This window comes from Taudactylus pleione, unplaced genomic scaffold, assembly GCF_031769625.1.
Source record: "Taudactylus pleione unplaced genomic scaffold, aTauple2 ptg001280l, whole genome shotgun sequence".
NCBI lineage: Eukaryota > Metazoa > Chordata > Amphibia > Anura > Myobatrachidae > Taudactylus > Taudactylus pleione.
In genome coordinates, this window is record NW_028285680.1 from 463662 (window position 1) to 487148 (window position 23487).

At 48.3% G+C, this 23487-nt stretch overlaps 1 protein-coding gene across 1 annotated transcript in view; it reads left to right on the forward strand.

Moving 5' to 3' along the window:
- The window catches only part of LOC148443400 (periodic tryptophan protein 2 homolog), a 40637-nt gene extending 23741 nt beyond the window's left edge, over window positions 1-16896 (forward strand). Inside the window, exons 8-21 of the mRNA XM_088462879.1 lie at window positions 2458-2601; window positions 2677-2747; window positions 3333-3469; window positions 3698-3846; window positions 3938-4085; window positions 4163-4313; window positions 7073-7253; window positions 7339-7486; window positions 8110-8218; window positions 8304-8369; window positions 9131-9349; window positions 9468-9618; window positions 10540-10614; window positions 15818-16896. Of these exons, the coding sequence (XP_088319005.1) occupies window positions 2458-2601; window positions 2677-2747; window positions 3333-3469; window positions 3698-3846; window positions 3938-4085; window positions 4163-4313; window positions 7073-7253; window positions 7339-7486; window positions 8110-8218; window positions 8304-8369; window positions 9131-9349; window positions 9468-9618; window positions 10540-10614; window positions 15818-15968 (1900 nt within the window). The 3' untranslated portion in view covers window positions 15969-16896. The remainder of the gene's footprint in view (window positions 1-2457; window positions 2602-2676; window positions 2748-3332; window positions 3470-3697; window positions 3847-3937; window positions 4086-4162; window positions 4314-7072; window positions 7254-7338; window positions 7487-8109; window positions 8219-8303; window positions 8370-9130; window positions 9350-9467; window positions 9619-10539; window positions 10615-15817) is intronic.
- The last annotated feature ends 6591 nt before the right edge of the window (window positions 16897-23487 follow it).

A 23487-nucleotide genomic window follows, 5' to 3' on the forward strand; every position in this document is an offset into this window, starting at 1 on the left:
GACTGCTCACCCCTAGTACATGAGGCAGCAGGGATTAGTGTCCAGCGACTGCTCGCCCCTAGTACATGAGGCAGCAGGGATTAGTGTCCAGCGACTGCTCACCCCTAGTACACGAGGCAGCAGGGATCAGTGTCCAGAGGCTGCTCCCCCCTTATACATGAGGCAGCAGGGATCAGTGTCCAGCGACTGCTCAGCACTATTACATGAGGCAGCAGGGATTAGTGTCCAGCGACTGCTCAGCACTATTATATGAGGCAGCAGGGATTAGTGTCCAGCGACTGCTCAGCACTAATACATGAGGCAGCAGGGATCAGTGTCCAGCGGCTGCTCAGCACTATTAAATGAGGCAGCAGGGATCAGTGTCCAGCGTCTGCTCACCCCTAGTACATGAGGCAGCATGGATCAGTGTCCAGCGACTGCTCAGCACTATTACATGAGGCAGCAGGAATTAGTGTCCAGCGTCTGCTCACCCCTAGTACATGAGGCAGCAGGGATTAGTGTCCAGCGACTGCTCACCCCTAGTACATGAGGCAGCAGGGATCAGTGTCCAGCGACTGCTCAGCACTAATACATGAGGCAGCAGGGATCAGTGTCCAGCGACTGCTCAGCACTATTACATGAGGCAGCAGGGATCAGTGTCCAGCGACTGCTCAGCACTATTACATGAGGCAGCAGGGATCAGTGTCCAGCGACTGCTCAGCACTAATACATGAGGCAGCAGGGATCAGTGTCCAGCGACTGCTCAGCACTAATACATGAGGCAGCAGGGATCAGTGTACAGCGACTGCTCAGCACTAGTACATGAGACAGCAGGGATTAGTGTCCAGCGGCTGCTCACCCGTAATACATGAGGCAGCAGGGATCAGTGTCCAGCGGCTGTTCACCCCTAGTACATGAGGCAGCAGGGATCAGTGTCCAGCGGCTGCTCACCCCATATACATGAGGCAGCAGGGATTAGTGTCCAGCGACTGCTCAGCACTATTATATGAGGCAGCAGGGATCAGTGTCCAGCGACTGCTCAGCACTATTCCATGAGGCATCAGGGATCAGTGTCCAGCGTCTGCTCACCCCTATTCCATGAGGCAGCAGGAATTAGTGTCCAGCGGCTGCTCAGCACTATTACATGAGGCAGCAGGGATCAGTGTCCAGCGACTGCTCACCCCTAGTACATGAGGCAGCAGGGATCAGTGTCCAGCGACTGCTCACCCCTAGTACATGAGGCAGCAGGGATTAGTGTCCAGCGACTGCTCGCCCCTAGTACATGAGGCAGCAGGGATTAGTGTCCAGCGACTGCTCACCCCTAGTACACGAGGCAGCAGGGATCAGTGTCCAGAGGCTGCTCCCCCCTTATACATGAGGCAGCAGGGATCAGTGTCCAGCGACTGCTCAGCACTATTACATGAGGCAGCAGGGATTAGTGTCCAGCGACTGCTCAGCACTATTATATGAGGCAGCAGGGATTAGTGTCCAGCGACTGCTCAGCACTAATACATGAGGCAGCAGGGATCAGTGTCCAGCGGCTGCTCAGCACTATTAAATGAGGCAGCAGGGATCAGTGTCCAGCGTCTGCTCACCCCTAGTACATGAGGCAGCATGGATCAGTGTCCAGCGACTGCTCAGCACTATTACATGAGGCAGCAGGAATTAGTGTCCAGCGTCTGCTCACCCCTAGTACATGAGGCAGCAGGGATTAGTGTCCAGCGACTGCTCACCCCTAGTACATGAGGCAGCAGGGATCAGTGTCCAGCGACTGCTCAGCACTAATACATGAGGCAGCAGGGATCAGTGTCCAGCGACTGCTCAGCACTATTACATGAGGCAGCAGGGATCAGTGTCCAGCGACTGCTCAGCACTATTACATGAGGCAGCAGGGATCAGTGTCCAGCGACTGCTCAGCGCTAATACATGAGGCAGCAGGGATCAGTGTCCAGCGACTGCTCAGCACTAATACATGAGGCAGCAGGGATCAGTGTACAGCGACTGCTCAGCACTAGTACATGAGACAGCAGGGATTAGTGTCCAGCGGCTGCTCACCCGTAATACATGAGGCAGCAGGGATCAGTGTCCAGCGGCTGTTCACCCCTAGTACATGAGGCAGCAGGGATCAGTGTCCAGCGGCTGCTCACCCCATATACATGAGGCAGCAGGGATTAGTGTCCAGCGACTGCTCAGCACTATTATATGAGGCAGCAGGGATCAGTGTCCAGCGACTGCTCAGCACTATTACATGAGGCAGCAGGGATCAGTATCCAGCGGCTGCTCAGCACTATTACATGAGGCAGCAGGGATCAGTGTCCAGCGGCTGCTCAGCACTATTAATGTCTCGCGTATAGGAGCCACATATTATAACGCATTGCGTTGGGAGTAGAGCAGCCGCTGTCTCGTACTATAAGTGTGCTGCAGGGTTGTGTTGGCAGCTGGGCGCTATTTATCTCGCTGTCATTCCCTCTCGCTCAGACACTTCTTCAATAAAGAGGGAGATTTCACCGCTCTCACCTCGGTTTCTTTCCACAAGAAGCTGAATCTTCTGGTCACCGGGTTCTCCTCAGGGACGTTCCACATTCACGAGTTACCGGACTTCAGCCTCATCCACTCACTCAGGTAAGAGCCTCATACACCGTGCGGGGGTCCTGGGGAGACAGTGACCTCTCTTCCCAAACTTACTGCTTTCTACAGTATTTCAGATCAGAGCATCTCCTCCATCACCATAAACAGCACTGGGGACTGGATGGCTTTCGGCTGCAGTGGTGAGTATCGCATTCCTCTCTGTTCCCCTGTGTGCGCCCCCTGCTGGGTGACAGCTGCTTTCCTCTCTGTTCCCCTGTGTGCGCCCCCTGCTGGGTGACGGCTGCTTTCCTCTCTCTTCCCCTGTGTACGCCCCCTGGTGGGTGACAGCTGCTTTCCTCTCTGTTCCCCTGTGTGCGCCCCCTGCTGGGTGACGGCTGCTTTCCTCTCTGTTCCCCTGTGTACGCCCCCTGCTGGGTGACGGCTGCTTTCCTCTCTGTTCCGCTGTGTGCGCTCCCTGCTGGGTGACAGCTGCATTCCTCTCTGTTCCCCTGTGTGCGCCCCCTGCTGGGTGACGGCTGCTTTCCTCTTTGTTCCCCTGTGTGCGCCCCCTGCTGGGTGACAGCTGCTTTCCTCTCTGTTCCGCTGTGTGCGCCCCCTGCTGGGTGACAGCTGCTTTCCTCTCTGTTCCCCTGTGTGCGCCCCCTGCTGGGTGACAGCTGCTTTCCTCTCTGTTCCCCTGTGTGCGCCCCCTGCTGGGTGACAGCTGCTTTCCTCTCTGTTCCCCTGTGTGCGCCCCCTGGTGGTAACGCTGATGTCTCCCGCAGGTCTGGGCCAGTTACTGGTGTGGGAATGGCAGAGTGAGTCCTATGTGCTGAAGCAGCAGGGTCACTTCAATAACATGGCGTCGTTATGTTACTCTCCTGACGGGCAGCACATTGTGACTGGGGGAGACGATGGGAAGGTGAGTGCGTCATAGGGGGACGCGTCCGGTGATCTGGCCCAATGTCTCTTATCTCTGCCCATTATTATGTACTTTGGTAAAACCAGAGCTGGTGACCGGACCGCTGCACGGTAATATCCAGGCATTGTACTCGGCTGTATTACCAGCGCATGTGCGGTGATTGGCTAAGCGTGATTCTCTGTGGCGTGTTCTGACGTATCCTGCATGTATGATCTGTCCTCCCCACAGGTGAAAGTTTGGGACACGAGCAGCGGCTTCTGTTTTGTTACCTTCACCGATCACACGAGCAGCGTCACTGCCGTAACCTTCACCAGTAACGGGCAGGTGGTGCTCAGCGCTTCCCTGGATGGCACCGTGAGAGCGTTCAGCTTGCTGAGGTACCGTTCTCCCCGTACAGTGACTGTGAGCCGCCATCTTGGTATCAGAGGGGCGGAGAATAATAATCGGCTGGGGCTTCTGTTTCTCCAGGTACCGTAACTTCCGGACCTTCACTTCCCCGCGGCCGGCTCAGTTCTCCTGCCTGGCGGTGGATGGTAGCGGGGACATTGTCTGTGCCGGGGCGCAGGATTCCTATGAGGTGTACGTGTGGAGCATGCAGACCGGGCGGCTTCTAGATGTGAGCGTCACCAACCAGGATGCGCAGCCAATAGCCGCCTCCCAGGAAACCTCATGGTCGCTCTTCTGTCTCACTAGGTTCTCGCTGGACATGAAGGGCCAATCAGCAGTGTGGCCTTCAGCCCCTGTAAGTCCATTCTGGCCACTGCGTCCTGGGACCGGACAGTCAGACTCTGGCACATGACGGACAGCTGGAGAACCACCGAGACCCTGAGCCTGAGTGCAGAGGGTGAGGGGGCTTCTATGTACTAATCTCTGCGCCCCCTGTCCTCGTGCTCTGTGTATTCGAGTATCGTCCAGCCCACTAAGGTGTGTCGTCTGTTACCTGACCTAAAACGTAGGGACACTCCTCCCTGTCTTACAGCCAGGATATAACGTAGGGATACTCCTCACCATCTTACAGCGAGGATATAACGTAGGGATACTCCTCAACGTCTTACAGCAGGGATAAAACGTAGGGATACTCCTCATCATGTTACAGCCAGGATGTAACGTAGGGATACACCTCACCGTCTTACAGCAGGGATAAACATAGGGATTTTCCTCACCGTCTTACAGCCAGGATATAACGTAGGGATACTCCTCATCGTCTTACAGTCAGGATGTAACGTAGGGATACTCCTCACCGTCTTACAGCCAGGATATAACGTAGGGATACTCCTCACCGTCTTACAGCCAGGATATAACGTAGGGATAATCCTCACCATTTTACAGCAGGGATATAACGTAGGGATACTCCTCACCATCTTACAGCGAGGATATAACGTAGGGATACTCCTCACCGTCTTACAGCAAGACTAAAACGTAGGGATACTCCTTACAGCCGGGATATAACGTAGGGATACTCCTCACCATCTTACAGCGAGGATATAACGTAGGGATACTCCTCACTGTCTTACAGCAGGGATAAAACGTAGGGATACTCCTCACCGTCTTACAGCCAGGCGAAAATGTAGGGATACTCCTCACGTCTTACAGCAGGGATAAAACGTAGGGATAATCCTCACCGTCTTACAGCGAGGATAAAACACAGGGATACTCCTACTTGTCTTACAGCAAGGTTAAAATGTAGGGATAATCCTCACCGTTTTACAGCCAGGATATAACGTAGGGATACTCCTCACCATCTTACAGCGAGGATATAACGTAGGGATACTCCTCACCGTCTTACAGCCAGGATATAACGCAGGGATACTCCTCACCGTCTTACAGCCAGGATATAACGTAGGGATAATCCTCACCATTTTACAGCAGGGATATAACGTAGGGATACTCCTCACCGTCTTACAGCAGGGATAAAACGTAGGGATACTCCTCACCATCTTACAGCGAGGATATAACGTAGGGATACTCCTCACTGTCTTACAGCAGGGATAAAACGTAGGGATACTCCTCACCGTCTTACAGCCAGGCGAAAATGTAGGGATACTCCTCACGTCTTACAGCAGGGATAAAACGTAGGGATAATCCTCACCGTCTTACAGCGAGGATAAAACACAGGGATACTCCTACTTGTCTTACAGCAAGGTTAAAATGTAGGGATAATCCTCACCGTTTTACAGCCAGGATAAAATGTAGGGATACTCCTCACCGTCTTACAGCCAGGATATAACGTAGGGATACTCCTCACCGTCTTACAGCCGGGATATAACGTAGGGATACTCCTCACCGTCTTACAGCCAGGATATAACGTAGGGATACTCCTCACCGTCTTACAGCCGGGATATAACGTAGGCATACTCGTCACCGTCTTACAGCCAGGATATAACGTAGGGATACTCCTCATCGCCTTACAGCCAGGATATAACGTAGGGATACTCCTCACCGTCTTACAGCAGGGATAAAACGTAGGGATACTCCTCACCGTCTTACAGCCAGGATATAACTTAGGGATACACCTCACCATCTTACAGCGAGGATATAACGTAGGGATACTCCTCACCGTCTTACAGCAAGACTAAAACGTAGGGATACTCCTTACAGCCGGGATATAACGTAGGGATACTCCTCACCGTCTTACAGCGAGGATATAACGTAGGGATACTCCTCACCGTCTTACAACCAGGATATAACGTAGGGATACTCCTCACCGTCTTACAGCCAGGATATAACGTAGGGATACACCTCACCGTCTTACAACCAGGATATAACGTAGGGATACTCCTCACCGTCTTGCAGCAGGGATAAAACGTAGGGATACTCCTCACCATCTTGCAGCAGGGATAAAACGTAGGGATACACCTCACCGTCTTACAGCAGGGATAAAACTTAGGGATACACCTCACCGTTTTACAGCAGGGATAAAACGTAGGGATACACCTCACCGTCTTCCGGCAAGGCTGTAACGTAGGGATACTCCTCACCGTCTTCCGGCAAGGCTATAACGTAGGGATACTCCTCACCGTTTTACAGCCAGGCTATAACGTAGGGAATACTCCTCACCGTCTTACAGCCAGGATATAACGTAGGGATACTCCTCACCGTCTTACAGCCAGGATATAATGTAGGGATAATCCTCAGTCTTACAGCGAGGATAAAACGTAGGGATAATCCTCACCGTCTTACAGCCAGGATAAAACGTAGGGATAAACCTCACCGTCTTCTTGTCAGCCATTTCCTATACCATCATCTGCGCTGCTCGCTGTCGGTAGTCGCTGTGGCGTGTAGTTGTGCCTGTTGGATGAAGGTATATTGCGTTTGCATATAATTATTATTAGCGTGTACACCTGGTACTATAACCCTCAGCACATACATGGCTTATACACGGGATATGAGAAGTGTAAGCTCTGTACCTGCCCAGGTCTGGGAATAGTAACCAGTGAGGTAGAGGAACACGGATGGGTTTCCCCAATGTTACACAGTACATGGGATCAGCGCCTGTATGACGCGTAAGACGCGGAATCCCAGCCGCAGCGTTGGGCAGCGTCCGTAGATTGGCCTCAGGGTTCGGTGCTTGTTGTGTGACATTCTCCTCTACCTCTCTCTCAGCGCTCGCTGTCACCTTCCGCCCCGATGGTGGGGAACTTGCGGTGGCTTCTTTAGACGGTCAGATCACCATGTGGGACCCGGAAAAGGGAAGTCAGATGGGCTCCATCGAGGGAAGACATGACCTGGAGCTGGGCCGCAGGGAGCTGGACAAAGTAACCGCTAAACACTCTGCTAAGGGAAAGTAAGTGACGCACTCCGGCCGGCCTCCCGGTGTGTGACCGATGGCTATCGGCCTGTGACGCTGACTGGTTCTCTTTGTTGCCCAGGGCATTCACGGCTCTGTGTTACTCTGCAAACGGGCAGGCTCTTCTAGCTGGCGGGGCCTCTAGGTACGTCTGCATTTACCACGTCAGGGAGCAGCTTCTCGCCAAGAAGTTTGAGATCTCCTGTAACCATTCTCTGGATGCTATGGAGGTGAGGATCCTGTATATAACTACGTGTGTCCTTGCCTTCTACCTGTCTATACTCCCACATTGTATTCCCATTCTCCCTCAGAGACGTCACTAATGGTGGTGGTGCTTTATCTATAGGAGGCCGGGCTCATGATTGTCATTCCGTGCCGCTAGTGATGACTGACACAATTCTGAGCCCGGCCTCCGCGTGCGCTCAGTCTCCACAGTACCAAACCCGGCCTCCGCGTGCGCTCAGTCTCCACAGTACCAAACCCGGCCTCCGCGTGCGCTCAGTCTCCACAGTACCAAACCCAGCCTCCGCGTGCGCTCAGTCTCCACAGTACCAAACCCGGCCTCCATATGCTCCATCCTTCCGTGTGCTCAGTCCCTACACTACCGAGCCGGCCTTCCGTGTGCTCAGTCCCTACACTACCGAGCCGGCTCTCCCTCTGCTCGCCCACTCACGCTCTGTTCGTGCTTGCCCGTGATAGCCCTCCATGTTTCTCCTCCCTACACCCTTGCACTGGTGTTGTCACTTCACTCCTCTGCCATTTGCTACCTATGTCCTCTCTCTCGTATCAGCTCTCTCTGTTCCCTAACTCTCCTGTCGCTCATTTACGCTCCTCTGCTGTTATTCTGAATCAGGCGTTTTTAGACCGCCGTAAGATGACGGAGTTTGGCAGTATTGCATTGATTGATGAGGGGGCTGGTGAAGAGAATGGTGTCCATCTAAATCTTCCTGGTGTCCGCAGAGGTAGGGACCAATCTCTAGGTACTGGACATTAGTTGCTCAGACATTCCACATAATTGGGTGACTGACAGTGATGCGTATTTTTCAGGTGACATGAGTTCTCGCCATTTCAAGCCCGAAATCCGTGTGACATCCCTGCACTTCTCTCCAACTGGTGAGCCAGCCCGACAATGTAACACTGCACTGTGCCGGAGGGGAGTATAGAATGTGACACTGCACTGTGCCGGAGGGGAGTATAGAATGTGACACTGCACTGTGCCGGAGGGGAGTATAGAATGTGACACTGCACTGTGCCGGAGGGGAGTATAGAATGTGACACTGCACTGTGCCGGAGGGGAGTATAGAATGTGACACTGCACTGTGCCGGAGGGGAGTATAGAATGTGACACTGCACTGTGCCGGTGGGGAGTATAGAATGTGACACTGCACTGTGCCAGAGGGGAGTATAGAATGTGACACTGCACTGTGCCGGAGGGGAGTATAGAATGTGACACTGCACTGTGCCGGAGGGGAGTATAGAATGTGACACTGTACGAGCAGGGAGCATGGAATGGGGTACTGTATGGGCGGGTAGGATGTGAGAGATTAGTGTGGAATGGGGCCCTGTACGGCCAGGGAGTATGGAGCGGGCACTGTACGACTGAGAAGCGGGGAGTTGGGCACTGTATGGCCGGGGATCGCGAAGTGGGGGCACTGTGTGGCCGGGGAGTGGGGGGCACTGTGTGGCCGGGGAGTGGGGGGCACTGTGTGGCCGGGGAGCGTGGGGTGGGGGGCACTGTGTGGCCGGGGAGCGCGGGGTGGGGGGCACTGTTAGCGATAACTATCAGGAATTTCTGGGAATAGTCCTGGACCTCACTGGATGAATACCGTGTGCAATGTACCGTATGCAATGTACCCTCTGTTATATTCTGTTAGGGCGGAGCTGGGCGGCCACCTCCACCGAGGGTCTCCTCATCTACTCTCTGGACTCCAGTTCAGTGTTTGATCCTTTCCATCTGGACGAGGAGGTGACGGCCGGCAGTGTACACCGGGCTCTGCGTAGGAAAGAGTGGACCCGTGCTCTTGTAATGGCGATCAGACTCAATGAGGAGCGCCTCCTACAGGAGACACTGGAGAGTGTGCCCAGTATGGACGGTGAGTAATGGAAGGGCTGGGACTATGTGTACGTACGCAGTATATAGTGATATATACACAGTGTTGGTGCATTTCCTGAGTGTAGTAAAGGTGCCGTCTCTGTTTTGCTTCCCTGCAGTTCCCGTTCTCTGCGCCTCTCTCCCGGCGCTGTTTGTGGAGAGACTCCTGGTGCACTTGGCAGCGCAGATCGAGCGTTCTCGGCACCTGGAGTTCTATCTGATTTGGGCTCATGAGCTGCTGATGCGCCACGGCCAGAACCTGAAGAGTCGGTGAGAATGTTACGTCCCTTGTGTTACGTCCCCTGTTATCTCGCCATGGGCCTGATTCAGCCACGGACTGGGATGCAAACGCAGCTGCGCACTCTCACGGCGGCAGAATTTATATTGAGGCGCCCACCGGAGCCCCGTATTTGCCCGCAACCGCGCACACAAACGCAGCCTTGTACGCAGATCCTCAAAGCCACGACCGCTCCAGTCTATGCTCGCTGTATGAACGTGGCATATGAGACACTGGAGGTTTGTTCTCTGTGTACGCGATCGCGGGCGCTGGCTTGTACACGCCCAGGAGACGGCCCCAATACGCCCGCGTTTTGGCCGGGACTCCCTGTAACCACCCGCAAAACGTTCTCTTCCTGCCAAGCAATTGCGAGTGAGTCCTCACAGCGAGTGTGAGCGCAATTCACATTCGCACCGCATACGCACACCACCGATAATCGCTCAACTACGTTAACATTGGATTAGCGTTTAACTCTGGATCCGCCCCTATGCACACTGAGCGGGAACCATCGGGTGCCTGTAGTACAACAAATTCCAGCACAACCTGAATTTCTCCTATCTGGGTGATGGAGAGAAACGTTGTCTGTAATTTACAGCAAATAGGGCGGGTGATGGGTCCTGTGGCTCAGATGTCACCAGAAATATGGCGCCACTGCCCGTCATTATACAATGCGCAAATTCTGTATAATGCAGCGCCCCCTGCTCTCGCCCGCCTTGGGCAGCGCCCCCTGCTCTCGCCCGCCTTGGGCAGCGCCCCCTGCTCTCGCCCGCCTTGGGCAGCGCCCCCTGCTCTCGCCCGCCTTGGGCAGCGCCCCCTGCTCTCGCCCGCCTTGGGCAGCGCCCCCTGCTCTCGCCCGCGTTATGGGGCTATTTCCTTAGATTATGTTCCCTGATTATTATTCATCTTGTTTGCAGATCTGTTTCCTTACTGCCGGCCATTCACTCCCTACAGAAGAGTATCCAGGGTCACCTCACCGACATCGCAAAGCTGTAAGTGACCATGTCCCATCGCCTACTATTATTATACCCGAGTACTCTATACCAATCCTTCTGTCCTCATTATTATACCACAGTACTCTATACCAATCCTTCTCTCCTCATTATTATTATACATGAGTACTCTATACCAATCCTTCTCTCCTCATTATTATTATACCTGAGTACTCTATACCAATCCTTCTGTCCTCATTATTATACCGGAGTACTCTATACCAATCCCTCTGTCCTCATTATTATACCTGAGTACTCTATACCAATCCCTCTGTCCTCATTATTATTATACCTGAGTACTCTATACCAATCCCTCTGTCCTCATTATTATTATAGCTGAGTGCTCTATACCAATCCTTCTGTCCTCATTATTATTATACATGAGTACTCTATACCAATCCTTCTGTCCTCATTATTATTATACCTGAGTACTCTATACCAATCCTTCTCTCCTCATTATTATTATACATGAGTACTCTATACCAATCCTTCTCTCCTCATTATTATTATACATGAGTACTCTATACCAATCCTTCTTTCCTCATTATTATTATACATGAGCACTCTATACCAATCCTTCTCTCCTCATTATTATACATGAGTACTCTATACCAATCCCTCTGTCCTCATTATTATTATTATTACACATGAGTTCTCTATACCAATCCTTCTGTCCTCATTATTATTATACCTGAGTACTCTATACCAATCCCTCTGTCCTCATTATTATTATACCTGAGTACTCTATACCGGTCCTTCTGTCCTTATTATTATACCTGAGTACTCTATACCAATCCTTCTGTCCTCATTATTATTATTATTATTATTATTATTATACCGGAGTACTCTATACCAATCCTTCTGTCCTCATTATTATTATACCTCAGTACTCTATACCAATCCTTCTGTCCTCATTATTATTATACCTGAGTACTCTATACCAATCCCTCTGTCCTCATTATTATTATTATTATACCTGAGTACTCTATACCAATCCTTCTGTCCTCATTATTATTATACCGGAGTACTCTATACCAATCCTTCTGTCCTCATTATTATTATACCGGAGTACTCTATACCAATCCTTCTGAACCCATTATTATTATTATTATACCGGAGTACTCTATACCGGTCCTTCTGTCCTTATTATTATACCTGAGTACTCTATACCAATCCCTCTGTCCTCATTATTATTATACCTGAGTACTCTATACCAATCCCTCTGTCCTCATTATTATTATACCGGAGTACTCTATACCAATCCCTCTGTCCTCATTATTATTATTATACCGGAGTACTCTATACCAATCCTTCTGTCCTCATTATTATTATACCTGAGTACTCTATACCAATCCCTCTGTCCTCATTATTATACCTGAGTACTCTATACCAATCCTTCTGTCCTCATTATTATTATACATGAGTACTCTATACCAATCCTTCTGTCCTCATTATTATTATACATGAGTACTCTATACCAATCCTTCTGTCCTCATTATTATTATACATGAGTACTCTATACCAATCCTTCTGTCCTCATTATTATTATACATGAGTACTCTATACCAATCCTTCTGTCCTCATTATTATTATTATTATTATACCGGAGTACTCTATACCAATCCTTCTGTCCTCATTATTATTATACCGGAGTTCTCTATACCAATCCTTCTGTCCTCATTATTATTATTATTATTATTATTATTATTATTATTATTATACCTGAGTACTCTATACCAATCCTTCTGTCCTCATTATTATTATACATGAGTACTCTATACCAATCCTTCTCTCCTCATTATTATTATTATACATGAGTACTCTATACAAATCCTTCTCTCTTCATTATTATTATACATGAGTACTCTATACCAATCCCTCTGTCCTCATTATTATTATACCTGAGTACTCTATACCAATCCCTCTGTCCTCATTATTATACATGAGTACTCTATACCAATCCTTCTGTCCTCATTATTATTATTATACATGAGTACTCTATACCAATCCTTCTGTCCTCATTATTATACCGGAGTACTCTATACCAATCCTTCTGTCCTCATTATTATTATACATGAGTACTCTATACCAATCCCTCTGTCCTCATTATTTTACCCGAGTACTCTATACCAATCCTTCTCTCCTCATTATTATTATACATGAGTACTCTATACCAATCCTTCTCTCCTCATTATTATACCTGAGTACTCTATACCAATCCTTCTGTCCTCATTATTATACCGGAGTACTCTATACCAATCCTTCTGTCCTCATTATTATTATACCTGAGTACTCTATACCAATCCTTCTGTCCTCATTATTATTATACCTGAGTACTCTATACCAATCCCTCTGTCCTCATTATTATTATACCGGAGTACTCTATACCAATCCTTCTGTCCTCATTATTATACCGGAGTACTCTATACCAATCCTTCTGTCCTCATTATTATTATACCGGAGTACTCTATACCAATCCTTCTGTCCTCATTATTATACCGGAGTACTCTATACCAATCCTTCTGTCCTCATTATTATTATACCGGAGTACTCTATACCAATCCCTCTGTCCTCATTATTATACCGGAGTACTCTATACCAATCCTTCTGTCCTCATTATTATTATACCGGAGTACTCTATACCAATCCTTCTGTCCCCATTATTATTATTATTATACCGGAGTACTCTATACCGGTCCTTATTATTATACCTGAGTACTCTATACCAATCCCTCTGTCCTCATTATTATTATACCTGAGTACTCTATACCAATCCCTCTGTCCTCATTATTATTATACCTGAGTACTCTATACCAATCCCTCTGTCCTCATTATTATTATACCTGAGTACTCTATACCAATCCTTCTGTCCTCATTATTATTATACCGGAGTACTCTATACCAATCCTTCTGTCCTTATTATTATACCTGAGTACTCTATACCAATCCCTATGTCCTCATTATTATTATACCTGAGTACTCTATACCAATCCCTCTGTCCTCATTATTATACATGAGTACTCTATACCAATCCTTCTGTCCTCATTATTATTATACCGGAGTACTCTATACCAATCCTTCTGTCCTTTTTATTATTATACCTCAGTACTCTATACCAATCCCTCTGTCCTCGTTATTATTATTATTATTATTATTATTATACCTGAGTACTCTATACCAATCCCTCTGTCCTCATTATTATTATACATGAGTACTCTATACCGGTCCATCTCTCCTCATTATTATTATACCGGAGTACTCTATACCAATCCCTCTGTCCTCATTATTATTATACATGAGTACTCTATACCAATCCCTCTGTCCTCATTATTATTATACATGAGTACTCTATACCAATCCCTCTGTCCTCATTATTATTATACATGAGTACTCTATACCAATCCCTCTGTCCTCATTATTATTATACCGGAGTACTCTATACCAATCCCTCTGTCCTCATTATTATTATTATTATTATTATTATTATTATTATTATTATTATACCTGAGTACTCTATACCAATCCCTCTGTCCTCATTATTATTATTATTATTATACCTGAGTACTCTATACCAATCCCTCTGTCCTCATTATTATACCGGAGTACTCTATACCAATCCTTCTGTCCTCATTATTATTATTATTATTATACCTGAGTACTCTATACCAATCCCTCTGTCCTCATTATTATTATACCGGAGTACTCTATACCAATCCTTCTGTCCTCATTATTATTATTATTATTATTATTATACCGGAGTACTCTATACCAATCCCTCTGTCCTCATTATTATTATACCTGAGTACTCTATACCAATCCCTCTGTCCTCATTATTATTATACCTGAGTACTCTATACCAATCCTTCTGTCCTCATTATTATTATACCTGAGTACTCTATACCAATCCCTCTGTCCTCATTATTATTATACCTGAGTACTCTATACCAATCCTTCTGTCCTCATTATTATTATACCTGAGTACTCTATACCAATCCTTCTGTCCTCATTATTATTATACCTGAGTACTCTATACCAATCCTTCTGTCCTCATTATTATTATACCGGAGTACTCTATACCAATCCTTCTGTCCTCATTATTATTATACCGGAGTACTCTATACCAATCCCTCTGTCCTCATTATTATTATACCTGAGTACTCTATACCAATCCCTCTGTCCTCATTATTATTATACATGAGTACTCTATACCAATCCTTCTGTCCTCATTATTATTATACCGGAGTACTCTATACCAATCCCTCTGTCCTCATTGTTATTATACCTGAGTACTCTATACCAATCCTTCTGTCCTCATTATTATTATACCGGAGTACTCTATACCAATCCCTCTGTCCTCATTATTATTATAGCTGAGTGCTCTATACCAATCCCTCTGTCCTCATTATTATTATACCTGAGTACTCTATACCAATCCTTCTGTCCTCATTATTATTATAGCTGAGTGCTCTATACCAATCCCTCTGTCCTCATTATTATTATACCTGAGTACTCTATACCAATCCTTCTGTCCTCATTATTATTATACCGGAGTACTCTATACCAATCCCTCTGTCCTCATTATTATTATACATGAGTACTCTATACCAATCCCTCTGTCCTCATTATTATACCGGAGTACTCTATACCAATCCCTCTGTCCTCATTATTATACCTGAGTACTCTATACCAATCCCTCTGTCCTCATTATTATTATACCGGAGTACTCTATACCAATCCTTCTGTCCTCATTATTATTATACCGGAGTACTCTATACCAATCCTTCTGTCCTCATTATTATTATACCTGAGTACTCTATACCAATCCTTCTGTCCTCATTATTATTATACCTGAGTACTCTATACCAATCCTTCTGTCCTCATTATTATTATACCGGAGTACTCTATACCAATCCTTCTGTCCTCATTATTATTATACATGAGTACTCTATACCGGTCCATCTCTCCTCATTATTATTATACCGGAGTACTCTATACCAATCCCTCTGTCCTCATTATTAATTTACCGGAGTACTCTATACCAATCCCTCTGTCCTCATTATTATTATACCGGAGTACTCTATACCAATCCTTCTGTCCTCATTATTATTATACCGGAGTACTCTATACCGGTCCATCTGTCCCATTTAGTCTGTGCCGGTGTTAATGTCTGGAGCAATCTCACCCCGTCTTTTCTGCCTTCCAGCTGCGATTGGAATCGATATAACATGAAGTTTGCCGTCTGCTTGTCACGGCAGCGAGGGGTAAAGCGAGGCGCTGGGGAGACGGACAGTGACGGAGAGTCTGAGCTGGAGGCATCGGGTGACAGCCTGGGAGAGACAGAGATTGATCAGTGATCCTGAGATTAGAGCGCATTGCTGAGAGCATGGACTCGCTGGCAGTGGGGAGATCTAGGCGCCAGCCTGACGCTGATGTCTGTGCAATGGAGTGATCGTCAGCAGCGCTGCCTAGCGTCATCCTGTATACCTGCACCGCTCCGGGGACTCTGCTAGAGGAGCATTGGGAAAGACCTACATGTATATAGTTACAGCTGTATATCATTCCCCTGTGTCCTGCATAAAGTGCCGTCAGGTCCAATCCCGGATGTAAAGTCGCAGAATACATCACACTGCAGAAACCTATTTGTACTGACCAGTAATGATCTGGCTGAATGCAGTGTCCGGCGTTTCTATCATTCGCTGGGCCGAATTCAATACACCGCGCGGGGGAGGGAGCTCCCACAGCTATTCAATACACCGCGCGGGGGAGGGAGCTCCCACAGCTATTCAATACACCGCGCGGGGGAGGGAGCTCCCACAGCTATTCAATACACCGCGCTGTTTGGGCGGCTAAAGGATTTATTTTCACACTCCCGTGGGGATGCGAGAAGAAATCCGACTAAAGTGCCGGGCGCGCAGATGTTTGCCGGCTCAGCGCGGCGCTATTAGCCGCGCACCTGGCACTTTAGTCAGAAAACATCGGTTCTCTCGCCTAAACACCCAGGTTGTCGCTAGAAACGCCATTCTCTGACTTAACCAATTCCCGACAAGGCAAACAGCGCGGTGTATTGAAAAGCTGCGAGATCTCCCCCCCCCGCGCGTCTTTTCAGCTTCGCATTGACTTGCATTCGGCCCACTGTGTATAACTGTACATGTGTAGGAAGCAGATGCCGTAGTATATACAGTGATCACTGCTATGGACGGTATGGATAAGATAAGTCCTGGGTGACGATTCACCACTCACTGTATGTAAACTGTAATAAATGTTGAACAATCTTTTAAATTTTCTAAGAGTAATGACACTTTTTATATTTCATTTTCTTCTTCAGGGTCCATAGGCTCCACAGGGAGACCTTGGGGTATAGCTGGATCTGGATCTCAGGCACCACGCAGTTAAAAGCTTTAGCTCCCAGGATGCACTGGGTCCATCCTCCTCTATACCCCACCCCCGAGCCACAGGCACCTCAGTTCTAGTTGGTGCCCTGCCGGAGTCGGGTCACTGTTTGCGCAGGTGGGGCTGATTAGCAACCCCTAAGCGTCATTTTATTTTATGAGTTCATAGTTTTTATTTACATTTGACTCTTCAGAGCTGGCAGCGGCGGACTGTCCATAGGACGTCCGCGCTGCCGCTCCATCACCTCGCCAGCGCTGCGATCTTGGGATCACGGCAGGACCCCAGAGTCTGTGCTAGCCAGGCTCTGCGGGTATCCCTGGACCGCTGCCGGACGATACGGGGGCAGGTAAGAAGCGTATCACCGTTTATTGAGCAGTCCTATATCTCTGGTCTCCGGGGACAGACCGGAGGCGCTGACAGTGGTGGCACATTCCCCGCGCGTCCACTAGACCACCAGGGAGTTGCAGTCGGAAGCGGGAACCGGCGTCCTGGGGGTTAATTGCCGGCCAGGGGAAGCAGCCTTCCCTGTTTATCGGCTCCTCCCCTCAGCTCAGCGCGCCTATCCGCTTAATTCTGGCGTCGCTGAGCTGCTCTCCTCCTACGGCCACTCCCCCTCTTAGGTCTCCGGCGCCCATTTTATCTTTGGTGCATTGCAGATCTCTCTGGCAGGTCCCCCTGTGTACCTCTCCCCTGGGGACAGGGTATACAGCACTATAGCCCTCCTAGACACTGAATCTGGGCGGGTGATTGTAGTGACAAGGTGCAGTAGGTGATTTCTATCTGCATTGTATGTGACTTATGCTAGCACTGACTGTCTGTGTTTTTTCCAATTCTGTCAGTCTATATCTATCCCTCTCCTTTTCCTACAGCCCTGACAGGTGTGTGGGGAGGTTTCTTTGATCTCACATATATAGACTCAAGTATTTGTGAGGTCTGTCACATACGGTTGTGTGCTGCATAGTGCCATATTGTTGGACCAGTGTTTTGCATACTTGTGGGAACCCAGCTTTACGCTTCCTGATTTTCCTGATCGTCTGGCGGTCCCGGACGTTTTGCCCCATATGGTGTTACCCCAAACAGCTATCCTTCCGTCTCAGGATATCCCGCAATTATTGCAGTCTACTCCTGGGCCTCAGACTGTTACTCCCTATCAGGGGTTACTGCTCCATATACAATCCCCTCCGGTACCACAACAGTCTGTCCTTCCCTTCCAGGGACTTCCGCAAGCCGTACAATCACCGTGGGTGGATGTTTTCTCTAGTTCAGTTCAGAGTTTGGCAGCTTCGTCTACGGCCTCTCAGACTAAATCAGCTATTAATGTTCCAGCGTTGGTAAGGGTGGTTCGATCCATACTTGATATAGAAGATGACGTTCCTGCCCCTAAATCCAAATACCCTGAATTTAAACTGCAGAGGCCACCTTTGCCTGTTTTTCCTCTCGCTGATCAACTGACAGACCACATGGCAGAGACCAGACAAACGCCTGGTAAGAGGTGTCAACCGCAAAAGCATTTGGCCTCTAGTTATCCGTTCCATGCTGGTCATTGCAAGAAGTGGGAATAGCCACCTGCAGTAGATTCTCATGTTACTCGCCTAATTAAGAGTGCTACACTGCCTATGCCTTCCATTTCTTCCCTGAAGGATTCTACAGACAGGAAGGTGGAGACGTGCCTGAAATTTATTTTCTCTCAGGGGCTGCGGCCCGTCCGTCCATGGCAATCTCGTGTGTGGCCAAGGCCATTGAGAGCTGGACAGGTGTGCTGGAGGACACCTTCCCCGAGGAGGCGCCTGAGGCTCAAAGGTCTTTAGTGGGTCACATGAGAGATGCAGCCACCTATATTGGTGAGGCGGCTTTGGATGTCAGTCTACTGACCTCCAGAGTCTCGGCCGCAGCATGTCTGCTCGCCGCTCTTTGTGGTTACGCTCCTGGAGGGTGGATGCCGATTCCAAAAAGGGTCTGGAGATCTTGCTCTTCAATTCCAGATGCCCTGCTTCCAAGTCTGAGGAGAAATCCAGCCTGATGGGGGATGGGCCTCCCTATGGGGGATCCCAGGGTGGGAGGCAGACTTCTTCAGTTCACCCAGTACTGGTGTCACATCCCCAAGGATGCTTGGGTAAAAGAAGTGGTCTCTCAGGGGTACACCCTTCTTTAGTCACAGACCTCCCCACCAGTTTTTCTGCACGAGCCTTCCTCTGGACGAGACCAAGGCCTAGTAGATTCAGGAAGCCATAGAGTCCTTGCTCAAAGCAGGGGTAATTGTTCCAGTTCCGCTGCTTCAGCGCGGGACTGGTTACTATTCTCTTTCTGGTTTAAAAACCCAATGGGTCTCATCGGCCTATCTTCAATCTAAAATCTCTGGTTCCTCAGAGTGCCCAGGTTCAGGATGGAAACTTTGCGATCCATCTTTCTGGCTATGGAACCTGGGGATTACATGGTGTCACTGGACATTCAGGAAGCATACCTTCATGTCCCCATAGCACCTTCCCACCAGCATTATCTGCGGTTTGTTTTTCTGCAACAACACTTGCAGTTTCGAGCGCTGCCCTTTGGCCTTTCCATAGCTCCTTGCCAGTTCCTGTGTCCCAACAAGGAAGAGGGTATTCCAATCTGTTTCTGGTCCAGAAGCCGAATGGGGCTTATTGCCCTATACTGAATTTAAAAATCCTCACCAGGCTTGGCCCAGAAGTTATTGGTCAATCTGTCGGTAGACACTCCGTATCCTCTCCCTCTGTGGCAGGATCTGCTATCGCAGGGTCCCTGCGACATTTGGACTTGCCCCGTCTGGCTTTGACGGCGTGGCTCTTTAATCTTCCATCTTAAAAGCGAAGGGATTTTCCAAATCTGTGATTCAAATGATGCTTAGAGTACGGAAGCTGCCCCTGCCCGCATCTATTACAGGGTTTGACATTCTTTTGGTCAATGGTGTTCTCATACGAAATATGATCCTAAGGTGTTCAGGGTTTCCAGGATACTGGCTTTTCTGCAGGCAGGGTTAGACACTGGTCTCCGCCTGGTCACTTTGAGAGTACTGGTTTCTGCACTGTCAGTCTGGTTTCAGAAGAAGATTGCTTCATTACCAAATGTTAGGGATTTTTTTCCAAGGAGTTCTGCGAGTTCAGCCTCCTTTTGTTCCACCGGTAGCACTGTGGGATTTGTCTTTGGTTCTTAAGGGGCTACAAGCTTCCCTATTTGAACTTTTAGGGTCTGTGATATGAAGTGGTTGACAGCAAAGACACTTTTTCTTCTTGCTATCTCTTCTACTCGGAGAGTCTCAGATTTGGCAGCGCTCTTATTGCTCCCCATTTTTTATTTTTCACCAGGATAAAGCTGTTCTTCGTACAAGGGAGGGTTACCTTCCTAAGGTAGTGTTCCGTTTTCATGTGATTGAAGAAATTGTTCAAGCTTTTCAGGCTCCAGACCTTTCTGAAGCCTCCCTGGATGATGTACGTGCGGAGAGTACGAACTACATCTAGGGAGGCTTCAGAAAGCTCTGGAGCCTGAAAGGCTGGAACAATTTCTTCCAGCTCTAAGCAGTCCTTCTGTTACAAAGGTCTTCTGAATCCTGCCACACCAAACAACAAACTGAAGTCCTATGACTGGGGGTGGGGTATATATGGAGGATGACTCGGAGCATTCTGGTAGCCAAAGCTTTAACTGTTTGGTGCCTGGTCTTCCAACCATAATATCCTCATGGTATCCCAGTGGAACTTATGGACCTCGAAGAAAAGGAGTAATCTAGGTAAGTCTACCATAACACTATATATTCCAGCAGGATAATGCACCATATCATCTCTCCGAAGTTGTTCATAATTGGTTCGAGGAGCATTCTGGAGAGTTCTGTCGAATAATGTGGCCTCCACGTTTGTCCGACATGAACCCAATTGATCATTTAATTTACGGGATGTGGTGGAGAGGTCCATTCACACCCAAGGTCCTGCACCTACATATAACAGGGCGCTGTGGGAAGCTATCTAGACCGCTTGGATCAACATCAGAGATCTTCCGTCAACTTGTGGAATCGATGCCACGTCCAGTTGCTACACCTCGCCGGGCTAGAGGGGGGGTGTCCTACATGATACTAGGCACCTGTCCCATGACTTTTACTTGATATTTACAAACCCTTAGTGGGCACAGTAATTACCTCCAGCCTCAGCAGGTTCCCGGTTATGTTTGAAATGTGTCTTTTTAGCAAGTTAAAGGCCAAGGCCCACTAAAGTGATGTGACATGGTTTTTCTCCCATGCTGCGTTTAAGAGAAAAATGCATTCTTTAATTTTTTGCAATGGGAGGTCTGTGATGCCTACATCTTTGTGAATGAAAGTGTTAAAATGAAGAAAAAAAAACACCTGCCTGCCATAAAAAAAAAACCATACATGCGCACACACACATGTACACACTATCTCGCATACTCACCTAGTATCCCTGTGTCAGACTAGTATTTGTTTGTGAATTCGGTGTCTGATATTCATCTGTGTTGGTGTCTGGAAGCTGGCTGGCCCAAGGAGACCTCCTGGCATGTAATGAAGAACACTTCCCTGACTGGGAATCGAACACTTGTCTCGGCAGAGAGATGCTGTATCGTACCCACTACACCACCAGGGACGTCTGTGTTGAAGACAAGTTGTTATGTGCAATCAGAGGGGAGAGTGGCAGTAGACTGACCAGGCTGATACTGGATTAATACTGTAGATATAATAATAACCGGAATGCTGGAGTGGTAGATCTTGGCAACGTATTCACCAGGCTGGAACTGGGTTGTCGCTGTACTCAAGGATCCAGGAGCACTCAGATGGCAGCAGGAGCGGATGCAGACAAAACACCGGAATTGGTAGTAGGTGATGATACCAGGAACGGCATCAAATGGAGCAGGTACAAGGAACACTCACCATGCAGTGAGAATGGTATACACAGGTGAGTTGTAGGTTCAGAGAATGGGAACAGGTAGGTGTTCTCTGTGCAACTAGTGGGATAGCTGCCTCAGGCATAGACAGAATCTGATTCAGGCCGGACACCGGAATGGGTAGTAGGTGATGATACCAGGAATGGCATCCATGGTGCAGGAACCATGAACGCTCACCATGCAATGAGAATGGTATACACAGGCAAGTGGCAGGTTCGGATATCAGGAACAGGCTGAGATTCTCCGTGCAGCCAGTGTAATAGCTGCACCAGGTGTAGATCACTTGCAGGAGTCCGTGTAGCAGAAGGAAGCAAAACTGCACAAACTGGATACAAGTAAGCACCAGGCGCTCAGTACAGCTCACGCATTAGGAACTGAGGTTAGACATTGTACTGGCAATTAGGTAGAGTCAGCAACTGGGACATATACCCCTGGGTTACCTGGGATAGGCTGAGTAGAGACAGGTGGTATGGAGAGGCTCAGGCTATCACTCGATTGACCGCTACAGTCAGGTGATCAGGACTTGTCAATGCAGTACTTTTGTAGCAGGCTTAGATCTTGCTTGGGGCCTAGCAGGCCCAGAAACACTGAAGCCTGTGCATCTGGAATGTGACAGAAAACGCTGGCAGAATCTGTAAGTGACCCAGCGACAGGGTAAACAGACCCAGGTTGTGACAGTACCCCCTCCTTGAGAAGTCGCCTCAGAACATCTCTTTGGCTTCCCAGGAAACTTGGCGTGAAAGCTAGCAACAAGACGAGCATTATCATCTTCAGAACTCGCCCAGGATCTCTCCTCAGGACCATATCCTTTCCAATGGACCATATTTTGAAGTTTCCCATAACGACATAGACCGTCGACAATGTTCTCAATCTCCAATTCAACCCCTCACTGAGTCTTGACTGAAGGAGGTTTTGATGGAGAAGATTGGAGCCTATTGAGAATAAGAGGTTTTAGGAGGAAGCTGTAAATGGTACGCCACTGGATTGATGATCTTGATAATAGGAAATGGACTGATAAAATGAGGAGCAAACTTCTTAGATGGAACTCAAAGTCTGAGGTTACGTGTGGATAGCCAAACACGATCGCCCACTTTAAGATATGGATTAGCTCTCCTCTTTCTGTCAGCAAAGATTTTGTAATGAGCTGAAGATTTTTTCAAAGTGGCATGAACTTCCAGATGTTTGAAAAGTATTGAAGAGATGCTTTGGCTGCTGGTACATCAAATGTCGGAAGAGACTGAAACTCAGGGATACGAGGATGTTACCCGGAGATTGTTAGGAAGGGAGTAGTTCCAGATGAAGTGTGGTATGAGTTGTTATGGGCGAATTCAGCCCATGGCAGAAAATCAATACAATCCAATTCCTGAGAGGAATTAATATACATACGGAGGAAGGTCTTGAGATCCTAGTTAACTCTATCAGTCTGCCCACTGGACTGCGGGTGATGAGCTGTGGAAAACTTTAATTGAATCTGTAAGGAAGAACAGACCTGGTCAGAAACATGCAACAAACTGTGACCCTCTGTCCGAAACGATTTCTTTGGGTAGACCATGGAGACCAAATATTTTGGCAATGAAGAGCTGA